The sequence below is a fragment of the Ovis aries genome, chromosome 23, assembly GCF_016772045.2.
Source record: "Ovis aries strain OAR_USU_Benz2616 breed Rambouillet chromosome 23, ARS-UI_Ramb_v3.0, whole genome shotgun sequence".
Lineage (NCBI taxonomy): Eukaryota > Metazoa > Chordata > Mammalia > Artiodactyla > Bovidae > Ovis > Ovis aries.
The window spans coordinates 35,668,615-35,693,838 of NC_056076.1; the positions used below are offsets into that span (position 1 = coordinate 35,668,615).

At 43.2% G+C, this 25,224-nt stretch overlaps 2 protein-coding genes and 1 long non-coding RNA gene across 4 annotated transcripts in view; 2 read left to right on the top strand and 1 right to left on the bottom strand.

Annotated features, from left to right (window-relative positions):
• LOC114110482 (uncharacterized) overlaps positions 1-25,224 on the top strand; it is a 39,681-nt gene that overhangs the window by 4,658 nt on the left and 9,799 nt on the right. The gene's annotated exons all lie outside the window — the stretch shown is intronic.
• Positions 10,830-11,309, top strand: LOC101102690 (large ribosomal subunit protein eL27). The gene has a single exon (XM_004020489.5). The coding sequence runs from the start codon at positions 10,855-10,857 to the stop codon at positions 11,263-11,265; it is 411 nt and encodes a 136-aa protein (XP_004020538.2). The 5' UTR covers positions 10,830-10,854; the 3' UTR covers positions 11,266-11,309.
• Positions 23,356-25,224, bottom strand: part of COLEC12 (collectin subfamily member 12) — a 178,896-nt gene continuing 177,027 nt past the window's right edge. The window contains exon 10 of the mRNA XM_004020490.6: positions 23,356-24,808. Within this exon, the coding sequence (XP_004020539.3) occupies positions 24,789-24,808 (20 nt within the window). The 3' untranslated portion in view covers positions 23,356-24,788. The remainder of the gene's footprint in view (positions 24,809-25,224) is intronic.

Genomic DNA, 25,224 nt, shown 5'->3' on the forward strand with positions numbered 1-25,224 from the left:
GGAGATGCAGGTTTGATTCCTGGGTGGGAAACTAGGATCCCTTTTGCCACATGGTATAGCGAAAAAAAAAAAAAAAAACAGCATTGGGGATACTGGACATCCACGTGCAGAGGAATGAAATCAAACGTTTACCTCACACTATACACTTTTAACGAAGAAGGCAATGGCAACCCACTCCAGTACTCTTGCCTGGCAAATCCCATGGATGGAGGAGCCTAGTAGGATGCAGTCCATGCTGTCACGAAGAGTCGGATACAACTGAGCGACTTCACTTTCACTTTTCACTTTCATGCATTGGAGAAGGAAATGGCAACCCACTCCAGTGTTCTTGCCTGGAGAATCCCAGGGATGGTGGAGCCTGGTGGGCTGCCGTCTATGGGGTCGCACAGAGTCAGACACGACTGAAGTAATTTAGCAGCAGCAGCAGCATACACTTTTAAAAACCAACTCAAGTTAAAATGGCAGAAGACATAAACAGGAAATTCATACAGAGGGGAAATATGAAAAGATGCTTAGCTTCCTGAGCAATCAGGGAAATGCATAAAACAATACTGTGATATTGTTTTCTCATCTATGAGATTAGCATGAGCTTATAAGTTTAATGCATGTTGGTGAGGAGGTTGGGCACCTGTACTCAGCTGATGGAATCTGTAGCAACCATTTTGGAAATGAATTGGCATTTTAGTAAGGTTGAAGATGTAATACCCTTCAATCCCGTAATTCTACTCTAGGTATAAACACAAAAGGATTTTTTATACGTGCATACAAAGAGACGTGCACGTATTTTATTTTGGTACTGCTGGTAATGCCACAGAATTGGAAACATAAAGTGTCAATCAATGAATTGCTGAATAAATTTTAAAATACTCATTTGCTGAGTTTTTAAGGCAGAGAAAATGAAAGAGCTAAATGTATTTGTTGCAGTGTGAATAAATCTCTTTTGTTGAAGTGATCATGTTTTACTTATTGAACCCAGGTCTCCTTCATTGTTCAGTTGAGTCGCTCAGTTGTGTCCGACTCTTTGTGACCCCATGAACCGCAGCATACCTGGCCTCCCTGTCCATCACCAACTCCCGGAGTCCACCCAAACCCATGTCCATTGAGTCAGTGATGCCATCCAACCATCTTATCCTCTGTTGTCCCCCTTCTGCCCTCAATCTTTCCCAGCATCGGGGTCTTTTCAAATGAGTCAGCTCTTCGCATCAGGTGGCCAAAGTATTGGAGATTCAGCTTCAGCATCAGTCCTTCCAATGAACACCCAGGACTGATCTCCTTTAGGATGGACTGGTTAGATCTCCTTGCAGTCCAAGGGACTCTCAAGAGTCTTCTCCAACACCACAGTTTAAAAGCATCAATTCTTCAGTGCTCAGCCTTTTTTTTAAAAATTTTTTTACTTTATTTTAATTTACAATAGTGTATTGGTTTTGCCATACATTGACATGAATCCACCACGGGTGTACATGCGTTCCCAAACATGAACCCCCTCCCACCTCCCTCCCCATAACATCTCTCTGGGTCATCCCCATGCACCAGCCCCAAGCATGCTGTATCCTGCGTTGGACATAGACTGGCGATTCGATTCTTACATGATAGTATACATGTTACAATGCCATTCTCCCAAATCATCCCACCCTCTCCCTCTCCCTCTGAGTCCAAAAGTCCGTTATACACATCTGTGTCTTTTTTGCTGTCTTGCATACAGGGTCATCATTGCCCTCTTTCTAAATTCCATATATGTGTTAGTATACTGTATTGGTGTTTTTCTTTCTGGCTTACTTCACTCTGTATAATCGGCTCCAGTTTCATCCATCTCATCCGAACTGATTCAAATGTATTCTTTTTAACAGCTGAGTAATACTCCATTGTGTATATGTACCACAGCTTTCTTATCCATTCATCTGCTGATGGACATCTAGGTTGTTTCCATGTCCTGGCTATTATAAACAGTGCTGCGATGAACATTGGGGTACATATGTCTCTTTCAATTCTGGTTTCCTCGGTGTGTATGCCCAGCAGTGGGATTGCTGGGTCATAAGGCAGTTCTATTTGCAATTTTTAAAGGAATCTCCACACTGTTCTCCAAAGTGGCTGTACTAGTTTGCATTCCCACCAACAGTGTAGGAGGGTTCCCTTTTCTCCACACCCTCTCCAGCATTTATTGCTTGCAGATTTTTGGATCGCAGCCATTCTGACTGGTGTGAAGTGGTACCTCATTGTGGTTTTGATTTGCATTTCTCTAATAATGAGTGACGTTGAGCATCTTTTCATGTGTTTGTTAGCCATCCGTATGTCTTCTTTGGAGAAATGTCTATTTAGTTCTTTGGCCCATTTTTTGATTGGGTCGTTTATTTTTCTGGAATTGAGCTGCAGGAGTTGCTTGTATATGTTTGAGATTAGTTGTTTGTCAGTTGCTTCATTTGCTATTATTTTCTCCCATTCAGAAGGCTGTCTTTTCACTTTGCTTATATTTTCCTTTGTTGTGCAGAAGCTTTTAATTTTAGTTAGATCCCATTTGTTTATTTTTGCTTTTATTTCCAGAATTCTGGGAGGTGGATCATAGAGGATCCTGCTGTGATTTATGTCTGAGAGTGTTTTGCCTATATTCTCCTCTAGGAGTTTTATAGTTTCTGGTCTTACATTTAGATCTTTAATCCATTTTGAGTTTATTTTTGTGTGCGGTGTTAGAAAGTGATCTAGTTTCAGTCTTTTACAAGTGGTTGACCAGTTTTCCCAGCACCACTTGTTAAAGAGATTGTCTTTACTCCATTGTATATTCTTGCCTCCTTTGTCAAAGATAAGGTGTCCATATGTGTGTGGATTTATCTCTGGGCTTTCTATTTTGTTCCATTGATCTATATTTCTGTCTTTGTGCCAGTACCATACCGTCTTGATGACTGTGGCTTTGTAGTAGAGCCTGAAGTCAGGCAAGTTGATTCCTCCAGTTCCATTCTTCTTTTCAAGATTGCTTTGACTATTCTAGGTTTTTTGTATCTCCATACAAATCTTGAAATTATTTGTTCTAGTTCTGTGAAAAATATGCCAGCCTTCTTTATAGTCCAACTCTCACAGCCATACATAACAACTGGAAAACTATCGCCTTGACTAGACAGACCTTTGTTGACAAAATAATGTCTGCTTTTAAATATGCTGTCTAGGTTGGTCATAACTTTCCTTCCAAGGAGTAAGCGTCTTTTAATTTCATGGCTGCAATCACCATCTGCAGTGATTTTGGAGCCCCCCAAAATAAAATCTGACACTGTTTCCACTGTTTCCCCATCTATTTGCCATGAAGTGATGGGACCAGATGCCATGATCTTAGTTTTCTGAATGTTGAGCTTTAAGTCAACTTTTTCACTCTCCTCTTTCACTTTCATCAAGAGGCTCTTTAGTTCTTCATTTTCTGAAATAAGGGTGGTGTCATTTGCATATCTGAGTTATTGATATTTCTCCCAGCAATCTTGATTCCAGCTTGTGCTTCTTCCAGCCCAGTATTTTTCATGATGTACTCTGCATAGAAATTAAATAAGCAGGGTGACAATATACAGCCTTGACATACTCCTTTTCCGATTTGGAACCAGTCTGTTGTTCCATGTCCAGTTCTAACTGTTGTTTCCTGACCTGAATATAGGTTTCTTAAGAGGCAGGTCAGGTGGTCTGGTATTCCCATCTCTTTCAGAATTTTCCAGTTTATTGTGATCCACACGGTCAAAGGCTTTAGCATAGTCAGTAAAGCAGAAATATATGTTTTTCTGGAACTCTCTTGCTTTTTCGATGATCCAGTGGATGTTGGCAATTTGATCTCTGGTTCCTCTGCCTTTTCTAAAACCAGCTTGAACATCTGGACTTTCAAGTTTCACATATTGCTGAAGCCTGGCTTGGAGAATTTTGAGCATCACTTTACTAGCATGTGAGATGAGTGCAGTTGTGTGGTAGTTTGAGCATTCTTTAGCATTGCCTTTCTTTGGGATTGGGATGAAAACTGACGTTTTCCAGTCCTGTGGCCGCTGCTGAGTTTTCCAAATTTGCTGGCATTTTGAGTGCAGCACTTTCACAACATCATCTTTCAGGATTTGAAATAGCTCAACTGGAATTCCATCACCTCTGCTAGCTTTGTGCATAGTGATGCTTCCTAAGGCCCACTTGACTTCTCATTCCAGGATGTCTGGCTCCAGGTGAGTGATCACACCATCGTGATTATCTAGGTCATGAAGATCTTTTTTGTACAATTCTGTGTATTCTTGCCACCGCTTCTTAATATCTTCTACTTCTTTTAGGTCCATACTGCTTCTGTCCTTTATCGTGCCCATTTTTGCATGAAATGTTTCCTTGGTATCTCTAATTTTCTTGAAGAGATCTCTTTCCTATTCTATTCTTTTCCTCTGTTTCTTTGCACTGATCACTGAGGAAGGTTTTTTTTAATCTCTCCTTTTTTTTTTTTTATCTCTTTGGAACTCTGTATTCAGATAGGTATATCTTTTCTTTTCTCCTTTGCCTATCACTTCTCTTCTTTTCTCAGCTATTTGTAAGGCCTCCTTAGACAACCGTTTTGCCTTTTTGTATTTCTTTTCCTTGGGTATGGTTTTGATCACCGCTTCATGTACAATGTCATGAACCTCCGTCCATAGTCACTCTGCTGATCAGATCTAATCCCCTGAATCTATATCACTTGTACGGTAAGGGTTTTGATTTAGTCATCCTAAAGGGCCTAGTGGTTTTCCCTACTTTCTTCAGTTTAAGTCTGTGTTTTGCAATAAGGAGTTAATGATCTGAGCCACTGTCAGCTCTTGGTTTTGTTTTTACTGACTGTTTATAGCTTCTCCATCTGTGACTGCAAAGAATAAAATCAATCTGGTTTCAGTATTGGCCATCTCATGATGTCCATGTATCCAGTCATCGCTTGTTTTGTTGGAAGAGGGTGTTTTCTATGACCAGTGGACTCTTGGCAAAACTCTCTTATCTATGATAACACAAATTATCTTAAATTCCTTTGGAATGATACCCTCTTTGAAGTAACTGGTTCTTACCACAAGAGGTCAGCATTTGCATGGAAATATCTCCTCTAAAAGGGAAGAGACAGAAGAGAAATTTTTGTATTTAGATGTATTTCTATCTGAAGTGCATTCTGGTACTGACCTTTAACTTCTTTGGTCAATGCAAATTGTAAGTCAGTTATTACTACAGAAAAAATGGTACGTATGTACGTTTTATGCTGTGTTAGAACACTTTCTTTTCCTTAATTTTGAGCAACTTGACAGCTCCATCTAGGCTGCAGGAGTCAGGAAGACTCAGCTGGACTTTGTTGGTGTTCCTCTAATAGCTGTGTATGTCAATTTCAAAAAGAAATGAAAAAGACCTACATCAAGGGGAATTACTAAGTCATGACTATTTCATGAGGTTTTGTGACCTTCACTGTAGCATGTGCTATTTTTATTCATAACTCTTGGAGGAAAATGAAGCACTTTGCCCTTGGGGCTAGGCTGGTTCTGGTTAGACTTTCCACTACAATCTTTCTTTGCCCAACTCTGGCTTCCTTCCTCCCACTTTGTAAATGGAAAGTAGGGAAGAGTTTCCTGTTTTGAAGTTAGCACCAGACCCACACTAAATCCTCAGCAGTTGATGGCAGTGAAGCAGAGACTGGGAGTCGAAGATAGTATTTGTATTCAAACGTGTCCCACAGTGATTAGCACACTGCCTTTTACTTGAGTATCTGCCTTAATGAAAACGGAAATCTGATCAATCCAGTCCTTCAGTGGCTCCAAATAGCTTTTAAGACCTCATTGGATTAAGCGTCACATTCAAAACTATTCATAGTATGTCCATGCCCAACCCATCAGCTTCATATATTGATATATTCATATTTGGGCTTCCCTGGTGGCTCAGTGGTCAGAATCTGCCTGCCAACCCAGGAGATGCATGTTCAATCCTGGATCAGGAAGATTCCCTGGAGGAAGAAATGGCTACCCACTCCTGTATTTCTTGCCTAGAGAATCCCGTGGACAGAGGAACCTGGTGGGCTACAGTCCATGGGGTTGCAAAGAGTCAGACACCACTGAGCGACTGAGCACACACATATTTATGTTCATAATAAGTTACCATATGCTAAGCATACATTGGTTTCTTTTGCCATCATTTTTTTATGCCTGATGTACATGAGCTCATTGATTCCTTATTTTTTAAGAAATCTACACAAATGAGAAAACCAAGACTCAGAGAATTTCAAGAATTCTTTACAGGAGTAGAATTTGAGTTTGAGTGTATTTGACTCCAGAGTCATAATTATACGTTGTTTTTCTTTTGTTTTGCCTCGCCTTCTAACCACATACTTTGCAGCCAGACTAAGCTACTCTCAGTTCCTTTTGTGTCTAATAACTTTTGCATACATTTTTGCCTCTTCCAGAATGCCTCTCTCTCCTGCTCTAACTGATCTGATCCTTCTTGTGTTAGATTCAGTGATTAGTCATCACTACTGTGGCTGACCCTTCCTGATGTGTCTGACTGTATTCATGGCCCCCACTCTGAGTCACCGAGTAGTTTTTCTCAACGTGTATGTGTGAGAGGATTTGGGAGGTGACTGCTAATGAATGTCATGCCGCTAGAACCATTGCTCTGGTCCTGCAGAAAAGAATGTGTAGAAATCCATTTTTAGCCTGAACCCCAACAATGAAGTGTGTTCAAAATAGGGAATAAAATAAGCCCATCTCCTTTGACCCTGGGATATAATCACTAGGAGAGTACTGATTGAGCAGTAACTGAAGTTTCAAGAGGGAGCGCCCCAGATGGAGCTGCAGGACTAAGAGAGTAGAAAAATATTACCCGGGTGAACAAATAAAATGGGCGGCTGTATTGAAGGTTAGACCTGAAATGAACTCTGAGCCTTTGCAAATATAGGAACCAAAAAGGCTTTCAAAGTGAAGGAAAACAACTCCCACCTGAACTGCAGGAAGGACTTGGGTGCTCAGAATGGGCAAACCAGGAGAAGCAATGCTCCTTTCTTAAAATCCTTTCCATCAGGTAGCTTACTGCTATTCTGAGCGTGCTATGTGGAAACCTCAAGGGATTGTATCTCCAACATTCCTTTTCTTTCATTTTCATTTCTTTCTCAAAAACAGGGAGCTAGACTTTCACATACATTTGTAATATGAGCATTGCCTTTCCTATTTTGCAGGGGCTTCTTCCTCTTTTTTTTTTTTCATTATTGCATCTTGATCAGTATTCTAGCTGATGAGACTCTGGAAATGTCCAGGCAAATTATGATTCCATTTTCTTAAAAGGGAGGAATTCTTTTAAAGACATGACCTTGTTAGTTTTACATTTCAAGTAATTTCTTTCACTCAATTTGAAAATATTATGAGACAGGGAAGGGAATTTGTATTTACTGGGGATATGCTAAGTGTTAGACAAGTCTGTCACATGCATTATCTCAATTCCCAGCACAGTGACTGTGATGTGTTAGTTTTGTGCCCATTTCACAGAGGGGGAGGTAGGGACCAGCAAAGACTGAATAAACTGGTGGTTAAGTGGGGAGGCTGCGATGTGAATAGCATCAAGCCTGATTCTGCTACAAGATTTCCCAAATTTAAATGAATAAACCCCCTTTTAAAAAAGGATAACATTTCCACAGATCCCTTGTGATGATTAAAATTATTTTATGTCTCTTAAGTGAACAAACGTAAAACTAAATATAAACATCTCATGTATATGACGTTTATGTAACTACAGGACTAAAAGCAAATATATGAATTAAATAGCAGCAAAACTTCCAAATGACATTAATAAGAGACAACTGAGATCAGAGTAATAATAACTATAAACGTACTGAGAGCTTACATGTGCACCTTTCTAAGTTATTTACACCTTGTCTTATTTGATCCTCAAAGTTTTGTGTACTTTTACAGATGAGGACTCTGGCTCAGACTTACTGAAAGTTATTGTTACTCTAATCTCAGCACCAACCAGTCCATTCTGAAGGAGATCAGCCCTGGGTGTTCTTTGGAAGGAATGATGCTAAAGCTGAAACTCCAGTACTTTGGCCACCTCATGCGAAGAGTTGACTCATTGGAAAAGACTCTGATGCTGGGAGGGATTGGGGGCAGGAGGAGAAGGGGACGACAGAGGATGAGATGGCTGGATGGCATCACTGACTCAATGGATGTGAGTCTGAGTGAACTCCAGGAGTTGGTGATGGACAGGGAGGCCTGGCATGCTGCAATTCATGGGGTTGCAAAGAGTCGGACACGACTGAGCGACTGAACTGAACTGACTGAATCTCAGCAGTCACTCAGACACCCCTTGTTTCACTAATGTTTGCTTGCTACTAACCCTACAATGTTTTTGATGGGTTTTAAGACTTCCCCGGTAGCTCAGACGGTAAAGCGTCTGTCTACAATGCAGGAGACCTGGGTTTGATCCCTGGGTTGGGAAGATCCCCTGGAGAAGGAAATGGCAACCCACTCCAGTATTCATGCCTGGAAAATCCCATGGACCGAGGAGCCTGGTGGGCTATATAGTCCATGGGGTCGCAAAGAGTCAGACACGACTGAGCAACCTCACCTCACTTCACTTCAACCCTACAATGCACAGCAGAAGGCATTCCTGCAAAAATAGATAAAAGGTTTACCTGCTTTCAAGCAGATGGTTAGCCATTCATCAAAAATATCCACTTTTTTCTTTGGGCAGACCGTTGCATACACTATATTTCTTCCATCCTTGCAAGCAAGCATACAATGCAGTGAGGTTCTAACCAATGGTTAGTGAGAAGTCAAACTAGAGTTTTAAGAAGCAGGGGTTTTAAGTGCCCTCTTCATACTTGTTCCCCTTTTAGTGTCTCAGTGCAGAAGAGGGCCCTAGGAAATGACACAGCCACATGTTTGCAGCCTGGGTTCCTAAATCGCCTTGTGGAAGAGAGCTGCCAAACAATATCTCCTTTATGCTAAATTATGGTAAAGAAAGAAACGTTTATGGTCCTTGAGCCGTTATATATTTTTTGAGGGGCTGTTTATGATAGCAGCTAGTGTTATCCAAATTAATATAACTCTAACCATGATGGAATGCATGGAAGGGGTAGATAGTTGCAATCAAATATGTTGCCTAGTTGGATTCGAACCTTCAGGAGAGAGAGGATGGGGAAGAAACTAGAAAAATGGGCTCCTTTTTTAAAAAAATATTTTTAATTTATTTATTTGGCTGCACTGGGTCTTCATTGCAGCCCATGGAATTTTTAATTGCAGCATAAAAATGCTTAGTTGTGGCATGTGGGATACAGTTTTCTGACCAGGGATTGAACCTGGGGCCCCTGCATTGGGAGCTCAGAGTGCCAGCCACTAGACCACCAGGGAAGTTCCCCATGGGGTCCTTTTATATCTTGTTTTTCTACTGAGGCTAGACCCTGCCCAGATCCTCCTGATCTCCCTATTGTGTTTCTCCCTGGGGAGTGTTTCCCGCCCCTCCTTTCTCCTCCATCATTTTCTTTGTTGTCACAGCTTCCAGGCAGTCTCCTCGGTTCAGCCATGAATGGCATCTACTAGCAGTGTGCTGGCCCCTTTTTATATCTGGGTCATGCTTTGTGTGTCTTTGTGCATTAGTGTGATAAAGAGCTCTTCCTGACCCTTTGGCTCCTTTCCCAAATGATCCATTGGCAGTTTGTACAGGGAAAGATTGGTCTTCCAACAGTCCATAAATAATCTGACTTACTCATCAAAAGAATTTCATAATACACAAGGCACTTAACCAGTTTCATTGAAAACAAGGTTTATTGTATTTGGGGAAGATGTTGTAAAATTCCAGGTTAACTGTACATCTGTTTCTTGAGACAATATGCCTTCCTGTCAATCAGCACTTTCTAGAATGAAAGGCCTATGCCTCCACTAAATAGGAAAGCCAGCGGGTAGTTCCTGTAGGATTTGATCACCAACTTCCAACCTAAACTATGGGTTTGACAGAGTACAATCACCCATTTAGCAAACCTGTAAGTGCTCTGAGACTGTTCTATCCACAGTGGGCACGAGTGAAGATTGGTTTTGAGGGTGCTGCTCTGATTCTGGGCAGCACAGGAAGGCCTGGCTTGGGTCAGTCCCAGCACGGTCCTGCTCCAGGCTCTGTCTGGAGGCCTCCCTAATGGGAGGCATGGGTGCTATCCAGTTCTCTCCCTCCTTCAGGGCACTGCCAACCTGCAACCTTGGCTTGGAAGGCTCAGTAACACAACTAAAAACAAATCGTAGGCACATTTTTACCTGCAGATGCCAACTGTCCTGGATCAACCATTCTTATCCAATATACAAGCCTGAATCTCAGAGGAAAATAAGCACTTCAGAAACTTTTGAAAATTTCTCTTTCTTTCTGTCTCTCGTTTAAACTCCCCAGACCTGAAACCAAAAAGAAGGCAATACTTCTTAAGTTGCTGTGGGTAGATTCAAGGGTCTACATTGATCATTTTTGCTATGAGAACTTCATTTTACATTTTAAAATACTATTGGAACTCTGAAAAAAAATGACTCTTTTGGCAGTTTTTCAGGAAATAAATGCTTACCGTGTGAGATCTGAGAAAAAAGGATGGAAAATTAGTCACTCGATACTTTGAAACATCCAGTTAACTTCTAAGTCCCTGGAAAAATCGACATAAGGCAGACCTCTTGCAGATTCTTAATTTTTTGATTCTCCTAGGAATGCCAGTCGCTCAGCTGCTGGAACACAATTTGTGAACCAGGATTGGCCCAAACCAAGTTGTGGTTCTTTTCATTTTTCTATAGCAGTGGCATTCAAACCAGTAATAACAGCCACAGCATCAAGTGTGCCCTCTAAAACGGGACAGAGGCCTTTTCTTCCTTTCTGCTGTAGTCCCGAGTGGTAGCTACCGAAATGGGCAAGTTCATGAAACCCGGGAAGGTGGTACTGGTCCTGGCCGGTCGCTACTCCGGACGCAAAGTGGTCATCGTGAAGAACATTGATGACGGCACCTCAGACCAACCCTACAGCCATGCTCTGGTGGCTGGAATTGATCACTATCCCCGCAAAGTGACAGCTGCCATGGGCAAGAAGAAAATCGCCAAGAGGTCAAAGATCAAGTCTTTTGTGAAAGTTTATAATTATAATCACCTCATGCCCACAAGGTACTCTGTGGATATCCCCTTGGACAAAACTGTTGTCAACAAGGATGTCTTCAGAGACCCTGCTCTCAAACGCAAGGCCCGACGAGAGGCAAAGGTCAAGTTTGAGGAGAGATACAAGACTGGCAAGAACAAATGGTTCTTCCAGAAGCTGCGGTTTTAGGTCTGTCTCAGTTAATAAAAATATTTTAAAAGTGAAAAAAAAAACTGGACAGAGTAGGAGTTGGCACACAGATATTTTTCTGACTTGCTCTGTAGAGGGTGTCATGTTCTAGCAGTCACTAGAGTAATAGTGACCACCCACTGGGTGAAGACTTTATGGGATAATCTATGTATTCTCTAGCCCAGCACGACTCCCTGGTTTGGCAGGACGGGGCACCAAGGAAAAGCACAGACATTACTGCTAAAGAGCCTCATTTGTTTCACATCTCTGCCCTGAACCTACCACAGTGGGAAAGTTAACCAGCCACCTACTATCCATTACCAGAACAGTGGAGAGAAAGATCACGCGATCTTGGTGCTGACTGGAGTGGGGCCATGTTGTAGCTCCACTCAGAGGGGCCTTATAAAGGCTTGTTTTATAAAGGAAAAGCAGCCTGAGATACAGGTTGATACGAATTCTTGGACAAGGGTGAATCTGCTTGGTCAGGCCCCAGAAGGAACCAAATTGGAAGGAGTAGGGTTGCTCCAGCATAGTGAAAGCCTGGAGGAGTTGACTGGAACCCAGAGGGCTTGGTAAGGAAATCTGGGGAAGAGGCATGAGGCTGAACTTATGGTTGTGGGCACAGAGTTTGTGTATCTTCGTATCTCACACTAATGTCCACTAGAGAACCCCCACTTGAGAGGAAGATTTCAGCCACAAAGTAGATAAGATGTCTCATCTTGTGGATGTAGATATACAGTGAACCCTGGGGAGACCAGACCATCCACTTGGTGGCCAAATGATTTCAATTTCAATCTGTCCTTCAGATCCGTTGCTCAGTCGTGTCCGACTCTTTGCAACCCCATGGACTGCAGCATGCCAGACCTCCCTGTTTATTGCCAACTCCTGGAGTTTACTCAAATTCATATCCATTGAGTCAGTGATGCCACCCAACCATCTCATCTTCTGTCGTCCCTTCTCCTCCTGCCTTCAATCTTTCTCAACATTAGGGTATTTTTCGGTGAGTTAGTTCTTCGCATCAGGTGGCCAAAGTTTGGAGTTTCAGCTTCAATATCAGTCCTTCTAATGAATATTCAAGACTAATTTCCTTTAGGACGGACTGGTTTGATCTCCTTGCAGTCCAAGGGACTCTCAAGAGTCTTCTCTAACACCACAGTTCAAAAGCATCAATTCTTTGGTGCTCAGCTTTCTTTATAGTCCAACTCTCACATCCGTACATGACTACTGAAAAACCATAGCTTTGACTAAGTGGACCTTTGTTGGCAAAGTAATGTCTCTGCTTTTTAATATGCTGTCTAGGTTGGTCATAACTTTTCTTCCAAGGAGCAAGCATCTTTTAATTTCTTGGCTTCAGTCAACATCTGCAGTGATTTTGGAGCCCCCCAAAATAAAGTCTGTCATTGTTTCCGCTGTTTCCCCATCTATTTGCCATGAAGTGGTGGGACCAGATGCCATGATCTTTGTTTTCTGAATGTTGAGTTTTAAGACAGCTTCTTTCACTCTCCTCTTTCACTTTCATCAAGAGGCTCTTTAGTTCTTCTTCACTTTCTATCATAAGGGTGGTGTTATTTGCATATCTGAGGTTATTAATATTTCTCCCAGCAATTTTGATTCCAACTTGTGCTTCATCCAACTCAGCGTTTCTCTTGATGTACTCTGCATATAAGTTAAATAAGCAGGGTGTCAATATACAGCCTGGATGTACTCCTTTCCCTGTTTGGAACCAGTCTGTTGTTCCATGTCCAGTTCTAACAGTTGCTTCCTGACCTGCATACAGGTTTCTCAAGAGGCAGGTCAGGTGGTCTGGTATTCCTGTCTCTTTAAGAATTTTCCAGTTTGTTGTTGTTGTGGTCCACACAGTCAAAGCTTTTGGTATAGTCAATAAAGCAGAAATAGATGTTTTTCTGGAACTCTCTTGCTTTCTCAATGATCCAAGGGATGTTGGCAATTTGATCTCTGGTTCCTCTGCCTTTTCTAAATCCTGCTTGAACATCTGGAAGTTCATGGTTCACATACTGTTGAGGCCTGGCTTGGAGAATTTTGAGCATTACTTTACTAGCATGTGAGATGAGCGCAATTGTGCGGTAGTTTGAGCATTCTTTAGCATTGCCTTTCTTTGGGATTGGAATGAAAACCAACCTTTCCCAGTCCTGTGGCCACTGCTGAGTTTTCCAAATTTGCTGGCATACTGAGTGCAGCGCTTTCACAGCATCATCTTTCAGGATTTGAAATAGCTCAACTGGAATTCCATCATCTCCACTAGCTTTGTTCGTTGTGATGCTTCCTAAGGCCCACTTGACTTCGCATTCCAGAATGTCTGGCTCTAGGTGAGTGATCACACCATTGTGATTATCTGGGTTGTGAAGATCTTTTTTTTTATAGTTCTGTGTATTCTTGTCATCTCTTCTTAATATCTTCTGCTTCTGTCAGGTCCATACCTTTTCTGTCCTTCATTGTGCCTGTCACAAGGACATCACTCTGTCCTTACCAGAATTGGTTCCTACCTTACCCACATGTCTCTATTAATACTACCAACCAAGGGCCTCCAGAATTCCTGATCTATTAAAAATGGCAGCATGCACAACATTGTGCCAATGGGCACATGACCACGAGATCCACTAGTCTCCCCGGATATCCGATCAATCAGAAGTAGCTAGTCTAATGGGATGATGGAAGGACTATTGAAGGCTCAGCTAGGGTTCTAGCCTTGGGCCAATAACCTGTAAGGTTACAGTGCTATCCTCCAGGGTGACATTATATGCACTAACTCAGAGGCTATAGTGCTGTTTCTGAAAACTGGAATTCACAGGGACAAGAACCAAAAAGTAGAAATTGGTGTGGATCCTCTCAGGATCGCTGCTTATCAAGCTTGCAACTGTAGACTCCACCACTTTAAAGGTTCTGGTTTCCACAAGGGGAACACCAGGCAGCAATTCAACTTGAAGTTGTGACTACATGAGGTCATTTGAGGCTCCTCATGTCAGTGGAAGAACTGACAAAGAAAAGAATTATTCCCTTGGTGGACAAAATTGACCCTAATTACCAAGAGGAGTAGGGTTGCTCTTACACAGTGGAAGTATGGAGGAGTTGACTGGAACCCAGAGAGCTTGCATGGGTGTCTCTTGGTTCTTTCTTGCCAGGGATAACAGTAAGTGGGCAGCTTCAACAGCTATGGCTTGATGAGGCCAAAGCAGCTAAGGACTCAGGGCTGAGGTTTTAGGTCAGTCCATCAGGCTGGTAGCCTCCAGTGGCTAAGGGTGAGTGACATCTAGAATGGCTGATGGGGGAGGTAGATGAGGCCTTTATCTTGGGATCTGCTCTCCAGGCAACTCAAGAAAGATTCCCAGGGCTTCCCTGGTGGTTCAGTGGTAAAGAATCTGCCTGACAATTCAGGAGACACAGGTTCAATCTTTGGTCCAGGAAGATCCCAACTAAGTGTGTGTGCTATAACCATTGAACCTGTGCTCTAGAGACTGGGACCCACAACTGCTGAGCCCATGTGCTGCATGTCCTGAAGCCTGTGAGCCCTAGAGCCTGAGCTCCGCAACAATGAGAAGCCTGCACCCTTCAACTAGAGAGAAGCCCCCTGCTCACCATGCTAGAGAAAAGTGACAGTGACAAAGACCCAGCACAGCTGAAAATAAATAAGTAAAATTATATTTATAAATGAGTTATGGAAAAATATAGAGAGGATCCATGAGTGTTTCAAAAAGAAAAAGATTCCCAGTAGCTAGTACAGGATCTAGAATGTAGTAAGTTGCCCACAGAGGTTGACCATATGAATCTTTGATGATTGTCTGAATGAATAACTGTGCCCTGAGCTCTGCAGTAAAGGAACTCAAGTTAATTCACATTTGAGAGTGCTGGGGTCTCTCAGGGAAGGTCTGTACATTAACATGTGGCTCGCCCAGCCTCTGTGCAGCGTGGCTCACCCACTGTTCCTCCCCCAGAATCAGGGTCTTGTGGTGAAGGCTCACACACAGCTTTGGAAGTGCACCAAACCCCCTCTGCGCCCGCCTCCCCAAGCCAGTGTGTCACCAGCAGGAACTCATTATTCACTCAGAGTCAGAGTGACAAGAGAGAAACACAATCCTTCAGGCTTAACCATTTTCTTTCCCCCCAAATAAAAAAGCCAAGTCACACATGGCTGCAATTTGGATGCTATGTCACTTTCGCACTTTATTGCTCCACACGTAAGCCAGCTGAATGTTTTTGAAAGGGACCAAATGAATTTAGTTTTTAAATGATCCCATGTACTTTATCCCCCAAAATGACCCAAATAAACAACAAGCGTGATATAGTTACAACACTGACAGTGGTCTCAGGCTCAGCTCCATGAAAATTACTTTCCCTCCACCCCTTCCTTTCTCTCTCCTGGGATCAGTTGGTGGGACATAAATTCTCCAACAAATGGGCTGTCTTTTTGAGACATAATCTTAGGCCTGGAAGGACTTGGAGATGTTTTTGCCTAGTGTGTGCATGCTACGTGGCTTCAGTCGTGTCTGACTCTGCGACACTGTGGTCTGTAGCCCACCAGGCTTTTCTGACCATGGGATTCTCCAAGTTAGAGTACTGGAGTGGTTTGCCATGCCCTCCTCTGGAGGGTCTTCCTGACCCAGGGGATCAAACCCACATCTCTTATGTTTCCTACATTGGCAGGCAGGTTGGTTACCACTAGAGCATTAACGCCTAGAAGCCCAACGCCCAAAGCAGAGGCTTTGCAGCTTGTGTCAGAAATCTTATTCATCTTTCACTCTGATCCCAGCTTCTTTACTTGCTCTTAGTTTTGACATTTTTGACAACCTGGCTCACTGATTCTCAGCTCTTATATCTCTCACCCATTCTCATTTGCTAGAATTTTGGTGGCATGTTTGAAGAGACTGAAATACTCAGAAGGACAGTAAACAAGTAAGCAATAAATGACCTCGAAGTCACAGCTAGGGTTTAGCACTTTCTCCAGGTGTTGTGAAAGCATCCACGGTTACTGCCTCACTCACCTGGCAGCTTTTCACACTCTGTTGTTGTTGTCGAAGAAGACCTCTTCATTGTCCTGGCCTTTTGTCCACATGATTAAACTAGCATAAAATTTGCTTTTGGCTCTAGCCTGATAAAAATATGTGCTTTATCCTCTTATCCCCAGGTTCCTCTCCATAATTAAGATTCTCCCAAATAAATAAATAAAGTTATATTAAAAATGAGTTACAGAAAAATATATAGAGAATCCCGTATTAAAAAAAAAAAATTCCTAGTTCCTAGTACCTAGTACGAGATCTAGAACATAGTAAGGAAGCCATAGAGATTGACCATGTGAATCTTTGGTGAATGAATGAATGAATAATTGCCTGTGCAGTGAAAGTGAAAGTGAAGTCGCTCAGTTGTGCCCAATTCTTTGCGATCCCATGGATAGTAGCCTGCCCCAAGCTCCTCCGTCCATGGGATTTTCAAGGCAAGAGTACTGGACTGGGTTGCCATTTCCTTTTCCAGAGAATCTTCCCAACCCAGGGATCGAACCCAGGTCTCTCACGTTGTAGACAGACATTTTACCATCTGAGCCACCTGTGCAGTAAAGGTGCTCAATTTAATTCACATTTGAGAAGTGTTGAGGACTCTCATGGAACATTTGTGGGTTAACATGTAGCACGTGGCCTTTGGAGATCACATTCCTTTGGGTAAAGTCTCACCTTCCAGCCTTTCTACTAAGGCTTGTCTCCCTCCCTGTCCCTTCCTCTGTCTCTTACAGTAGTGGCTTTGGATTTTTATTATTGAGATTTGGTTATTCTGGTGCCAACCCTGAAGGGAGAGACTGGATCTTGTCTGCAGGCTGAGATCTGTGTCATGTGAATAACCAGAGACAGATGTCCAAGAGAGGGGCAGGCACTTCAGGGGGCTGGATGCCCAAAAGGTTCTCAACAGAGGGCTTTCAAGGTGATGTCAGGTGGCACCCTGGAGCAAGGCAGGCAGTCCAGGTGAGACTTCCCTGGCTGGCAAGCTCTGCTTGTCTAGCATCTGGATGCTCTCTGTGACTGTTCATCTTTTGTTGTGCTCTAGCCTTGACTAAAGCCTTCTTCAGAGCTTCTAACCTAGAGACTAAAAGGGAGGTAGGTGCTCGGGTGTGGGTGTTGACAGAGCAGTGTCCCCCTCCTGCTGTGATGACAGCAGGGACCCGGGAGACCCCAGGAGAATGTGACGCTTAGGGACACGTCAGGCTGTGTGGTCTGGGACATTATCCTTCAAGTGCTTGGGGATTGGCTTATTTTCTTAAGGGAGGTGATATTTTCTTATATAATCTGTAACACTAAGTAGATTATTTCTCAAAAATAGCAGTGGGGCTAGACCACTGTGTACTAATGGCTTCAGTCACGTGCAACTCTTTGTGACCCTATGGATTGTACCTCGCCAGGCTCTTCTGTCCATGGGATTCTCCAGGCAAGAATACTGGACTGGGTTGTCATTTCCTCCTCCAGGGGGATCTTTCTGACCCAGGGATCGAACCCATGTATCTTATGTCTCCTGCGCTGGCAGGCGGGTTCTTTACCACTAGCACCATGCCTTGTCTGGGAAGCCCAGACCAGGCTAGACCAGAAAGGACGGGAATCTGGAGTTCACGCAAATGTTCAGAGAGATCAGCCTTGCCTGCTATTCAGAGGTGCCCAGCACCTTCCCCTGGGGGTCTGCCTGCCCCTGGCAGATCTGCTCCTGGGGAGGTTCATCCCCACCTGGTGTTGGGTAACTTGCTGGCTCCTGGTCTCACAAGGTGTGGTTGTTTCAGGGTGTGTGTCATTGAGCTAAATCACAGAGGGAGGAAAACTGTTTCCAAAGCGGGAGGGAAGCAGCAACTCCTGATGCCAGGGCTGGTTGACCCAGCTGCCAGTCCTCACTGCAGACTGTGGAAACACACAGCGCAGGCGATGGAAAACGAAAACAGGAAAAGGCGATTCTGGGCTCTGGGATTTCCAAATGCTGGAGCCGCAGAGTGGAAAAGTGAGCACAGGCGATCCTGGGCAGATGATCTGCTCATCCCCTCAGACGCGTGTGTGCCATGGAGCTGGCTGCTCCCAAGGTGTCATCGGGGGCGGACAGGGGAAGGTGGAGGACTTCAGTGGACTTTAAGGCAGTGCTTTTTCCACTGACAGAACTCTTTCAAATGGGCTCTGGGATTAAAAAGAAAGAAAAAATGGTAACAGCTTTCTCTCAGCTGATCTTCCATCTTCCTTTTTCTCTTGCATTCTATGCATTAATGTATCTACCTATGCATCTATGTTCCTCCCTCCCTTTTCCCTTATTTCTTTCCATCTATCTAGCCATCATGTAATCTTTTTAGTCCCTTTTTTCATCTGAGGAATGCCAAGGTTTGTGTGAAGGTACTGGTCATTATTCCTCATGCCTGTTGATCCAAGCCCCTTGGTATAGTTCACCAAGTGTACCAAAGTGGTAGGTGTGGGGTTGAAATATGTGACATTCGGATTATTTCTTTGCAGACTGTTGATTAGGTGGCATCTTGTGGGCCTGAAATCCTGACTATTTTATGAAATGGACCCTAAACTATACCTTTCGAGTAAAAACAGCTTGTTTTCAAATAGTATTGTCTGAATGGAGGCATGTGCTCAGTCGCTCAGTTGTGTCCGACTCTTTGTAACCCCATGGATTATAGCCCGCCAGGCTCCTCTGTCTGTGGGAATTCTCCAGGCAAGAATACTGGAGTGGGTTGCCAGGCCCTCCTCCAGGGGATCTTCCCAACCCACGGATCAAACACAGATCTCCCACATTGCAGGCAGATTCTTTACCAGCTGAGCCACCAGGGAAGCCCAAGAATACTGGAGTGGGTATTCTATCCCTCCACCAGGGTGTCTTCCTGACCCAGGAGTCGAACTGGGGTCTCCTGCATTGCAGGTGGATTCTTTACCAGCTGAGCCACCAGGAAAGCCCCAATGGAGGCATAGCAAATAGTTACTTAGAAGCAAATTATTATTACCATCAAAAGCAGGGTAGTGTGTGTCTGCAGCACATAGGCGTATGACCGCTGTATATGCTGAGTAAGCAAGAGAAAAACCACTCATTTTACTATCTATGAACATCATGGTGGATATTTTGGGGGGAATGGTAGCATGATTATAGATTTATAATCTAATAAATCTATAAACGTGTTCTTTATAATAAGAACACGTTAGCAAGTCCACTGGAGACTCTTTCTTGCTTTCTGTCTGTGTGAGCAGGATTTCCCACAGCATCAGGCTTCTGTGTGTGCCTTTTCCTCCCAAGTCCAATGCTGGTTCTGTCCATGAGCAGAAGGCCTGGTGGGAAAGAAAGAGACAAGGGAAGAAAGCTGTTTGACACTTGTGTGAGTATATCTTATAACAAGGAGGTAGACAGCAGGAGTCAAACCTGGGTCAAACCTGGGTCTGTTTGGCTCTTTTCATTTGACATTAATTTATATCAGAGAACTCTGTGAGAGGTCTAGTTACTCTGGCATCTAGGGTGGTTTCTCCAATCTGGACCTCTTTGGACATCCATGGTATGGGAGCCAAGTGGACTTTTGCTTCTTTGCTCAGATAACAAAGCGATTGATCTAGTACTTTTGTTTATTTGGCTGTGCCAGGTCTTAACTGCGGTACACGGGACTTTAGTTGCATCACGTGAACTCTTAGTTGTAGCCTGTGGGATCTAGTTCCCCAAGGGATTGAACCCGGGCCCCCTGCATTGGGAGAGTGGAGTCTTAGCCACTGGACCACTGGGGAAGTCCCTGGTGCAGAACTTTCATGTAAAGAGCTCAAATCAGGATTCATCCATTATCTCCCTGCTTCTGTGAGAGAGACTTGGTGATTTGAATGATTTCTTGTGGCAAAGAACAGAATACAACATAGAAAGCCCAGACTCTCAGGAAGGTGACTATGGGAGCTAGGTGGCGGTGGGTTCAAATCCCAGTTCTTAGGAAACTATTTAACCTGTCTGATTTTCAGTTAGTTTCCTTGCACAGTGGTTGGAGACAGGACATGCCAAGTTCCTAGGAGTCGTGAGGTGTTATTACAGCTACTCTGCAGTTGTGCTGGTTTGTGTCAGGCCTGGCCAGGCTTCTCTGCTCTCAGGCACAGGAACTGGTTTTAACAATCTTATAATTCCTTGCAGCTTGCAGGCATGATTTAGTGGGTCATGGCAATAAGCGATGATTAAAGAAGACAGCAAACTCTGGCACCAGTGGTTGGAAGACTGGCCAAAGGACAATTCTCCATCCCTGGCCAAGAGGACTAAAGCAAGCTCCTTTGGTTAAGCTTATTTAATGACCTTCTGGATGAGCTGTTGGCGGGAGCTTCCTCATTGGCAGCTGACTCCTGCCCAAGTTGCATGGGTGATCCCTGTTTTACAAACTCAGGGCTCATAAGTCCTCGGAGGAAGGCTGGAGGCTGGGCCATCACCCTGGCTGTGGCAGGAAGGGCTGAACTGAGATAATTCATTCATAAACTCATTCATTGAAAAATGTGAAAACCAGGAGCTCTGCATCTGGAGAATTTAAGTTGGTTTAAGGCTTAAATCTTAAGCCTGCTTTTCCTTGGACTCTTGGCTACCTGTGTAACGTGGGCATGCTGTTAATATTTATTTGACAAGGGTATCTAGGAAGAGAAGAAGGATGAATGAGTGGAGCAAAATCTCTACAACATCTGCTTTGTGATTTATAAAATAAGTGTGATGCTGTGCCATTAAAGGATGCTTTCCAGGAAAATGAAGTTATTGTATAGAAAAATTCCCTCTTAGAGAGATGGCCAGAGTTCACCTATACTTCTAAAACTGTTGAGCATAACAGAAAAGAGATACTTCCTTACACTGTTATTCAGAAAAGGTTTCGAAAGTTTTTCCCTGACTCGGGGCCATATGTCGGTATGTAGAATGAATCTCTTGCCAGTTGATTCTCTTCACTCAGTCTTCCATTCCTAATAGATATATTACACAAATGTCCAATATAGTAGATGTATAATAACCAACTATCAACACAAATGCCTTCATTTCTTCTGATTGGCTTCTCCCATTCTTCAGTTCTCTTAAGATTTTGTGGCTGACTGGCTCCATTCACCCTTCTCTTCTTAATTCAGCGATGTTTGGGCCTCTCGGCCAATCTGTAGATGGTCTAACGCCATGAAAGGGTTTTTCTTTCATAGTACCTGGAGCACGTGTGGGTAGTACTTGACATGAAGGGAAGTCTCAGCTTCAGGATGCATTTGCTGGGAAAGGATTCAGGCTAGAAGCGATGCTTGAGCTGAATCTTAAAGAAGCAGAGAATGGAAATCCAGGTAAGAGTTTGGATTTCTAAGAAGAAGGAGCACAGTAAAAAGTAAGTAAGAAGGAGCACAGAGGAACTTGGCAGGTGGCTTGTAAGGCTGTTCCAGCTCAAGGCAAGGGAGCATGAGGGTACAGCGGAGGGGAGGCTGGAGGTACAGCTGAGGACCTGGTCCCGAGGGCCCCTGCATGTATGTCCTGCAGGCAACTCAGAAGATTTTAAGGTGGGGATAAGGGTTAGGATGGACTTAAATTTAGGGAACGTAAGAATGACGAGCCTGATCAGATTTGCATGACTGGGATGTGGGCAATGAGCAAGTCTTCAAATTCGCCTCAGCGTCCTCATTCCTAAAGTAGAGGGAAAGGTTTTGCACCAAGATTAGAAGAGATAATGTATGTGAAAGTGCTATATATATTTAATTTTTTGTTATTATTATTAGACGTATTATTGAGCCATGAATGAGTTAACGTACTTTTTCAAGAAGAGATCAATCGGTTTGGAGGCAAAATACACTTGCTTTAGTATTGTTACCTGATTTATGGCAGGATGTATGACTGACGTACCTTTCTACTTCCTTCAGCATCTGTTTTTTTTTTTTTTTCCAAATGAGAGCAGGTTGTACTATTTGTTGTCTGCTTTAAACTCTTAAGTGCTAAACTCGGATGGATATGGGAAGAATTGATCAAAGGTGAACATTGATTGCAGAAGAGGAAAAGAAAGGATTTTGTTCTTTCTGGTTGTGCAATCATTCTTCAAGAGCCATTTAAAAAGAAAAACAGGAACTTCTCTGGAGTTCCAGTGGTTAAGACTAGCTGCCATTGCAGGGAGCGGGGGTTTGATCCCTAGTTGGGGAAGTAAGATCCCACATGCTGAGGGATGGGGACAAAAATAAAAAGTTTCCATCTTCTCATTGCAGCTCATAACTTCTCATAGCCTGAAAACCTCATGACATTTTACCAAAACTCTCCTCCCAGAAGAGCATCAGTGGTGAGGTGAATAGAAACCTGGTATATAAATAGCTAAATATATAGAGCAGTACATGGGGCATCTGGTAATGTGTGATTTTCATCTGATTTTACTCTGTTATTAAGAAGGACCTTGCTTCTGAAAGAAGGAACATTTAAAAAATTTTTGAATATTAAAAAAAATTTTACTTATCTATGTAACACCATGGGTGGCATGTGGGATCTTAGTTCCCTGACCAGGGATCGAACCCTTCCCCCCCTACACTGAAAGTGCAGAGTCTTAACCACTGGACCACCAAGGAAGTCCCCTAGAACATTTTCAAAGCTCAAGTCTGAATCCTGCCTCACTCCTTGGTGATGATATGACCCAGGAAATGATGTCACCTCCCTGAGTGCCTCCCTCTATAAAATGGGGAGAGTAAGTAGGAAGCCCCACTTCTTAGGGCTGTTGGGAGGATGACATGAGAACATCTGATTGAAGCCTGAGAGATGATAAACCCTGGGTAAGGTATAAGGGCCAGGAGAGGAACACCTTCAGCTGCGGGAATCAGCAACATTCTCTTCTGATGATGGCATCAGACGTTTAAGTTCAAGTTGCATCTGAACATGATCTTAACTGACACCTAAGAAACCAGAAGAGGATGAAAATGAGGACAGAGTTTAGTCTATAGACGGTCTTGAGCCTGAAAAGGTACCAGGGTCCAGGGCCCAGATGACGGCAGGTCCTGCCACTCTGACCAGACCCCATGGACAGGATAGCAGGGCATCCAGGTGCTGAGGAGATGGCCACTCCTGGGCTGCAGAGATAGCATAAACGGTGACCAGGGCGAGACAACACAGTCCACACGGCTGCAGGCGTGAAAGTCAAACTCTGTCTTTATTCTTTTACCATTGTACGTGGGGTAGGTAGCAGCATGGCTGGGGAGGTCCTGGGAAGGGAATCTGGTGGGTGGAAATCTTACCTTTGAGCATCAGTTACATTTAAGCGTGATTTCAGCACACTGCATGTTAGACTTCTCCATGGCAAGTTAGAGTAGAAGGCAGATGGGCTCCGACAAAAGGTTCTTTGCAAGAGTTCAACACAGTGGCCAAGGTTGTGTTCTTGCATTTCATCATGCATGTGCGTTGGAATTCTGTGTTTTTGGAATCTGGCTTCAGAAAACATAAGATTTCCAGGTAGCATAGAGCTGTCCCCATCTTAGCATCTCTGCCTCTGGCCGATGTGATGTCATACTTTCGTGACATTTAATATCTGCCCTGGTATGGGCCTGAAACCAAGTGTATTCATGTCTCAGCCACAAAACAGGACCTTCTATTAAAAGCCAGATACAAGTACTCTGTCCACCCTTCCCAACAGATGCCTCTCCACCACCCCCGACTCCGCCAAAATGAAGTAAAAGCACATCCTGAGTTGACCATTTCTCTGAGCCTGGCAGACACACAGCAAGGGTGTTGGCTGGTGATGGGCTGGAGGCATAGCCCACTTGACTGAGCCACATACACGTTCAGGCTTGACCTCCACTGGCAAAATCTGCAGGGCCATTTCTAGACATTTCAAGTGATTGACTCCTCTGAGAAAATGATACATTAAAATATACATACACACATATATTTAATTATTTTTTTAAACCACAACTGAAAAAAATTTCTTTGCCACTGTGTAGAATTAAATCTGACAAGAAACCCTATGAGTTTTTATTAGTACCATTATTGTTTTCTTTGGCTTCATGTACTATATCGGTAAAATGACAAAAATAAAAAGAAAAAAATTGTAAAAAGGCAAACATTTTGTACAAAAATACAAAGTTTTAAAAGCTCTTTAAGTATATTTCATATTGTTACTAAGAGTTGGCCTATATATCTGTATGTCTGCATATTTTTCCTACATTTGGGATTTTATCAATAGAAATGTAAGGTACCGTTTACACGGTGTATGTTTTCAGTTCTTCCTAAAGCTCAACAACCAATGATAATCTTTTTTTTGACTGGAGCATTCCATACTCTGGAAGATATGATTTGCATAACTGTATGGTTATTGGCTGAGAAAAATCTATGTGATTCAGTCCATTTGCTTACTGACAATCCATGTATCACACTAGGGGAACACTTTTGTTCCAAACTTTGTCCTTGAGCAAGGCAGATGGTAGAGAACACGGGCTTTCAATGTTTTCAGTAATTGGTCTTCAGTGCGTTCCCCCTCAATCTAATGAGAAGGTGATGCAATCAGAAAGAAGTATCTTTTGCCTTTGAGAACTGTCGACAGTTTGCTCCTATTATGATATCATGGTCCATTATAATGTAATTGCTGATTCTAAAAGAGAGGAAAAAGAATGGGTGTTAGTTCTTCTTAAAGAACAATGTTAATGGACAATTCAGAAAAAGGAATGTGTGTTTTTAAAGAAAACATTCCAAATACATCATTCAATAATTATTTTTTCAAATAAATGCCTCGAAGTTCTTATTCAGATTTAATAAAAGGTAAAATTCACTTCAAAGGAGCCTATTCTGGGGCGTCCTAGTCTCAATTCAAATCCCAAATGTAGTAGTGCTATTGTGCTCAGTTGTGTCTGACTCTTTGCGACCCCATGGACTGTAGCCCGCCAAACTCCTTTGTCCATGGGATTTTCCAGGCAAGAATACTGGAGTGGGTTGCTATTTCCTACTCCAGGGGATCTTCCTGACCCAGGGATCAAACCAGTGTCTCCTGTGTCTCCTGCATTGCAGGCA